Source organism: Aedes albopictus, unplaced genomic scaffold (assembly GCF_035046485.1).
Source record: "Aedes albopictus strain Foshan unplaced genomic scaffold, AalbF5 HiC_scaffold_67, whole genome shotgun sequence".
In the NCBI taxonomy this organism is placed as follows: domain Eukaryota; kingdom Metazoa; phylum Arthropoda; class Insecta; order Diptera; family Culicidae; genus Aedes; species Aedes albopictus.
The window spans coordinates 51453-58644 of record NW_026917498.1 but is presented as its reverse complement, the minus strand read 5'-3'; the positions used below and the strand labels follow the sequence as shown (position 1 = coordinate 58644).

The 7192-nt window shown below is 38.5% G+C and overlaps 1 protein-coding gene across 1 annotated transcript in view; it reads left to right on the top strand.

Moving 5' to 3' along the window:
- The first annotated feature begins 542 nt into the window (after positions 1 to 542).
- LOC115258798 (protein lethal(2)essential for life-like) overlaps positions 543 to 7192 on the top strand; it is a 16203-nt gene continuing 9553 nt past the window's right edge. The window contains exon 1 of the mRNA XM_062843954.1: positions 543 to 574. Coding sequence (XP_062699938.1) covers positions 543 to 574 — 32 coding nt within the window. The remainder of the gene's footprint in view (positions 575 to 7192) is intronic.

The window sequence follows — 7192 nt, the reverse complement described above, 5'->3', positions numbered from 1 at the left end:
CACGAAGGCAAATACATATGATTAAATTCATTGATACCATAGCGTCAAGGAGATGATTCTGGTCTTTAAGATTTCACCGGTATTACATACGAAATCTTACGATTCAATTCACCGATTCTTTCATCCATTTTATTGCATGGAATATCTTTTAATTCAATTTATCCATACAAACCCTGTTATTAAAATTATTTCATTGCGTGAATTAAACTAAGCACATATTTTGCAGTTCCTTAGATAGAGCTAAAGATTTTGTCAGCTTGAAGAAAAAAAAGCAGCTTCGGTGTTGTAGCATGGTGGTATCTACTTGCAGTCGATCTAGGATAAATACGCCGGCATTTCTGAATCAAATATCTTTGACGCCATTGTAGGATTCCTAAAAATAATCGTTTGCCCTGACTCATGTAAGGTAATTTATTCAATGAGGCTTCTTGTCAATGTTATTATGGGACAAAAAAAAATCGGTGCAAGTGTATCTGTATAAGGGCCCATATGGCCGTGCTAGTGAACGCGCGTTTTGTCAGCAGGACGTTTTCAATTCAGCAATGACGGTTCGATTCATGGTTGGTAACTTATTGTAAGTACGATTTCCTTGGACATAGAGTGCCTTCGTGCCCGGCGCATAGCACGACATAAATATACAAATGCATAATGGTCATTGTCAAAACGGCATCACAGTTGATAGCAGCGGGAGTGTGCTCATGTAGCACTAAGCTAGGAAACAAGCGTTATCTTTGTAGAGACGTAGCCTCGAGAAGAAAAGGAAAGAGTATCAGTGAATCGTTTTAAATGGAGGATCTTCTATCACCACCACCGAAGGGAAATAATATGGAAGACATTATCAAAGGGAATCTCAAGAAGGACAAGAATGAGACTTTGTTGTTATAAAGTATGACAACATCAAGCACGCTTATCTTCATTATTATTTTTTATCAATAAAGTTACCATTCTCCCAATTTGCTAATTGAACCTGAGAAATACAACTATATAACTATTATTATTAAAATAGCTTCATCATCAATCTGTTGTGAAAAATACACATGGTTGTTATTTCCCACACACAATACGCGACGCGACACAAGACAACACTTATCGTTCTTACAATCGTCAAGAAAAGATTTAAAAAATTACCTTTTGTCGACCGGTTTCGGGCGAGATCTAGCCCATCTTCAGGACAATGTCCGACTGACTGCGGTGTGTTCGTACGTTGTTCGTATACGTCCAAAAGAAGAGAAATTTACTCTATCGTCAAGTCTGCTAGGTCGAAGAGACACGATGCGATGGGAGGGTCATCCTCATTCATCAATTGCTTTTTCGACCCTGTGATGAACATGGACTCCCATGCATTCAAATGCGAAGATTTGTTGACACATTTGAGCAGTTTCGCTTCTTCCCAGTTGATGTTGTGATTACTGCTCGCTGTATGAACTGCCACGCTGGATTCGTTTTGTTTGTTTGTGTCAACGGCATTCTTATGTTCCCTGATTCTGGTTTTGAATTTCCGGCGTGTCTGACCTATGTAGACAGCTCGACAGTCCCTGCATGGAATTTCATAAATTCCTGACTGCTCATCCGGGTTATTTCCGGCTTGTGAAAATGCAAGTTTTCTAAACTTCATATGTTATCATTATCGTTACGATAACCATTACAGCATACCATACATACCTATGATGGTTATCCCACTGGTGGAATAATGAGAATCAACTCAGGTTTCCAAATACTGTAATGCATCTTGTAAGTGGAATTGTTTGATAGAGTATCTTCTAAATAGCGTTTATTTGGGCTGTGATTGAATTCACTGAGATCGTACGAACGGAACCGCAATTGAATTTGCTGAAAAAGTTATCAATATATTGTCGGGCCGCCACCAAACCGGACTTCGCACAATCAAGTCGCGACGCGACCCAACTCGCGACGTTTTTTAATCATGTCAAATGTAGTGCGCATCCTTCCCGTTGTTGTCAGCAACACAGCGCACTAGATGCGAAACAGTTGCGACACTTGTGGACCAAGAAAATTGCAATTTTTGATTGAATGTCGGTCTTGATTCCAACCGGATAGACAATACTGTTCATGTTTACGTACACACTCAAGACAGATTACCGGAACATCAGAACTTCTTTCAAAATTTTGTCGAGATCTACATAGCCGAGCAATCAGCAAACAATCATTTTGTCGGGATCTCAGCAAATTCTGCAGTTCTTAGCTGACATTCGGAAGTCGTTCTGCTATACTTTTTGCTGAGACACCACTTAGAGATTTATCTGAGCATACGCCTGTGCACGATATTGCCGAACCCGCAAACTTGTTTCAAAAGTGCAGGATGTCAGTGAGGAAACATTTCATTTTGATCCTGGAAAATTGTTGACGAATTGTTTGTAAATAGGTATGTAAAGAGAATAATCAAGCACGACACTAGATAATATACTGTTATGTAACGGCCACTGGCACACACTATATACATCCCGTTATGGATGACATTTATGAATATGTTTTATAATGCCTTAGAGTTATCGACGGAAAAGCGTTCAAGAAAATAAAGTCGAATTGGTTGTAGAAAATAAGATTCACAACTTTGACAAATCATGAAGAATTATTGCCATATATCTGAATAGTGGTGTTTTTCCCTTTGACTGTTGAAGCGAGGTAGCTGAGGTGATTGAACAATTAGTTAAATCTTTGAGACACGAAATATGCACAATTGATTTGTCTTTTGTTCCACAATGAAGTAGTAAGAAGAAATGGCGGTAACATAGAGATTCTGATGGTCGATATTTGTTTTCATAAAAGTGTCAGAACTGTTGAGTGTTTTGCATGTCCGAGTTTTCTAGAGATGATTCAATTATTGCATTGAACTGCTGAATAGTGACGGTTGAATATTGATTTATATTGAAATGAGTTTACAGAGCTTATAGGATTAGGCAGTGGAAGTATTTCAGGCAAATATCAAATAACTATATGCATGAGCGAATATAGATTAAAGAAAGGGGGATGTGGTGACGAGTGCCTTACTCATTCAAGTGCTTAATTCTGAAATAACATTCTTCACTGCACTCGCATCCATGCGCACCTGAGTTGTGGTACGATCGCCCACACACACTCTGCAACGTGGCAGTATAGCGCTTAGTCTTTGACGCACGCTCAAGCTTATCACACGCGATTACCACAGATTCAATGAGAAATTTTGTAAAAAGTTTAACTTAAAAGTTATTATAAAAAAAGTTTCTTACCCGTAACGTGGGTAGATCACCTTGGAATGGTGCGTTACGGTGTAAGATCTACAATATCAAGTTTTGATCTTGCTATTTTCCAGCCTGGTTTATTTAATGGAGGAACATTCTAGGATCAAGATTTGGTGAACTTTTTTACACAATTTATCAATTTATTGCTTTATTCTATTCATTTTTCACTGCTAATATACCGTTTGTTTCAGATGGATGGAGGTAAATTTAACTATATAAATAACAATTTACAAAAATATAACAGTGGAAACGTATCACAATTTAATACTATTTACTATGGTCCACTGCACGAATTTATTCTGGCCTGCTTACTCTCACACGAAATTTGACGTTTGAGAGGTGTCGGCACCGCTCAAACGTCAAATTTCGTGTGAGAGTAAGCAGGCCAGCATAAATTCGTGCAGTGGACCATTTCAGATTTGCAAGCAGGCAACCAGCGATCAAAACGGCGAAGTATTTCTTTCTTTAGAAAGGTCAAGATTACCGTACGATTCAGTGACAAGTAGACCACGTTTTCCGCGTCGGTTTACTCGTGCCGAGTACCAGAATTTCGTTTTTTTTTTGTTCATCACATCTTTAACTTATATTCCTCCTCCTCTCCTCTTCTTGGCGTAACGTCCTCACTGGGACAAAGCCTGCTCCTCAGCTTAGCGTTCTATGAGCACTTCCACAGTTATTAACTGAGAGCTTCCTCTGCCAATGACCATTTTGCATGTGTATATCGTGTGGCAGGCACGAAGATACTCTATGCCCAAGGAAGTCAAGGAAATTTCCTTTACGAAAAGATCCTGGACCGACCGGGAATCGAACCCGTCACCCTCAGCATGGTCATGCTGAATACCCGTGCGTTTACCGCCTCGGCTATATGGGCCCCGCTTAAGGACAAGGTATTTGGAGTACATAGGTCAAATTTTCTAGAGCACCGTTTTTTAGAACCGCTGAACGGATTTGGATGAAAATGCATCACGCTAATTGTTCAGTGGCTGTCAACAGCGTGATGCATTTTAATCCAAATTCGTTCAACGGTTCTAAAAAACGGTGCTCTAGAAATTTTGAGCAATGTACCCCAAATACCTTGTCCTTAACTTATATTACGCGTTGCGAACATTCGCGGGTAATAAGTATGTACAACGGCCCTGGCCAAGTTCGCAGGGGTTGACGGTATTAAAGTGAAGGAGTTTCATTTTGATTATTGTAATGTAGTGTTCTTTAGTGAAACATATCACCTTTTTAACACTTTAATGCGCCTCCAACGGTTCATCACGAACCGGCTGCTGCAGATGGAGTATGGCTGATCATATGCATCAGACATGCTCGATAAACATGGAGGAACCGCCGGGGCTCAGTAGAGTCTATTCCCAAGCAATAGTTCCAAGTCGGTTGGATTTAAGAAGGTTTTGATGATCGTTACAAATCCTAATAAAAGTATTGTAGGATTTGTGACAGGTTTTGGAACCTTTTACAGCCAGCTGACTTCAAAATGTTGTTTGGGCTCTATTTCCCACGTTTCTCGGTTGATTTTGATTAATAATTCATTAATGTCAGAGTCGCTTTTCCGAATTTTTAGAATGTTAGTTGGTCATATTTTCTTTAAATAAAGCAATTAAAATCGACCGAAGAATTAATAGTGGGAAGGAGATTTGCAGCACTTAATTGTGCTGATAGATTCGAAGCTAACGTGCGAACACTTAAACGCATTGTTGACGTCAATGCGTTCGACGTGACATTTTGGACAAAAACTGACTGCTTTTTATTAACTGAACAACGTTACTTGTGTATGACTAGGTTGACATTTCTAGGCTACGCTTGAGAAAATGACATGGTTTATCTAGGTAGGACCGATAGGACAATTGAACGAATTTGAACATTTTTCATAGTATTTGTAGGAGGACGAATACATAATAGTTGACAAGCAATCTTTATTATTTTAAAATTTTATTTCAATCAACTGACCAACTTGACGTATTTTTGTTTATCTCTTAGATGGTATTTTGACACCAACAGACAAATATAAGAAGTTCAGTTGCATGTTTCTGTGGGTTTTGGACCGATGACAATTTAAGGACAATGGACCCCAGGTATCCCTTTTAGGGTTAATAACACGGAAACGCGAAAAAATTAATACAAGAACATAGGTGAAACTAGAAAGCAACGATTTTAGTCATTTAGTTGTCCAGTTTTCTCGTAAAGCTAAGGCGCGAGTTTCGGTTTTACAGCATTGGCAGTAACACTAAACGGAATTGCATACAGTTATTTTGTGACTAAGAAACGATAAGCTTGGAACGTGCGTTATTACGAGTTGATCCGACATAAGCGTGGTTTAAAAATTATTCATACCCGGTATATAATCAAATTTAATACACTAACATACAATAAAATTATTGTATTCTTCCGACAGCCGGTTGGCGGAAGACTAAATCATATCAAGGGTTGCATAGCTCACATCACTTACCAATGTGAATCCAGATCTATGTAACTTTCTATCCCTTCCCTTCCCTTGTAACAAACTTCTTTCCTGTGACAACCGTGGGGATGCGGAGGTACACACGGTCTCTAGTAGCAACGGCTGTCACACTAACATTCCTTCCCTTACCCGATTGTTGTATCAGCAGGTATCGAAACCCTGCTTTCATTGAGTACTAACCGATGTAAAAAATAAAGACAATAAAGTTAGTTGTTTGTAGACCATGGACATAAACGGTTCAATTTACTCTTGTCCAAAGAACGTCCCAAATATCCTATTTTACAGGATATAACACCGATGACCGTAAGGACCTGGCCGGCGCCGGTACTGACAATGTAAAGTTTTGAACCTTCAAAATTGCACATCGAGGATGGAAAGCTTCACCCAGGCCCCATCCTTTTGGTTCCCTGTGCAATATTGACTGTTCTGGTCAGTAACGGAGTAGCAACTACGAATTGTACGGTCATCTCATGCTCATGCTCATGCTCAAAGTTATTATAAAAAAAGTTTCAGAGGTTCTGTGAACGAAGGATTTTTTTTTAATAATCGCACATTTCTGAACGATTTCTCCAATAGTTACTCTAGATATTTCTCAAAAAAAATGGTCCAGATAGATCGCAATTCCTTCCCACAGACTTTTCTTAGAACACCAAAATAAGCTGCTACAAGGAATCAAAGATTTTTCTGGGAGATGCATTATCAACAGTAGGGTGGGGCGGGGCAAGATGGGTCACCTAAGGATGGATCACCATAACTTTGTAAATACAAATCGTATTGGTTTGTATTCGTCCGCTACTCTTTAATACACTAGTTAGCTATGCTAAAAGTCGATAAAAAGTCCAAAAAATACAAAATATGATGTTAACCAAGCAGTTTTAAAAAGTGATCGATTTTGCGCCGTGAAAAAAGTGCGGGGCAAGATGGGTCACCTTTTGAGTAATTCACATTTTCTCAACGAAAAACGTCAAAATATAAGATTTTTTCCGCATTCATTTATGCTCCATATCCATACTGAGTAAACAAGAGCTACTAGTAAACATTTTATAAATTTATTTGGAATATATAAAACTTTACGATTTGAGTGGTCCTAAGGCGACTTGAAAATCGATGTTTTCACTAAAAAAATATCATAATTATATGTTATAATTTTGAGCGTTCATTCCGCTTGATTGAAGTCAATTATGAGATAGTCTTGTAATAAAAAATAAATAACTTTTAAATGCTCCAAAAATACGTTCAAAATTGAAGGTGACCCATCTTGCCCCGCGGCTGTTTATATGGAGATTGTATGGCATGTATCGCATAAGAAAATGGCTAAAAACCATTTTATTTTTTATTTCCAATGAGAGTGAATAATTTTTCTATCCATGCCCCAAACTTTTGTATATTCATGCTGGTCATCTAACAAAATTATTAACATAATCAAAACGTGAGTAATGCGCTCGAAAATGGCACTGACCCATCTTGCCTCGCCCCACCCTAAATGTTA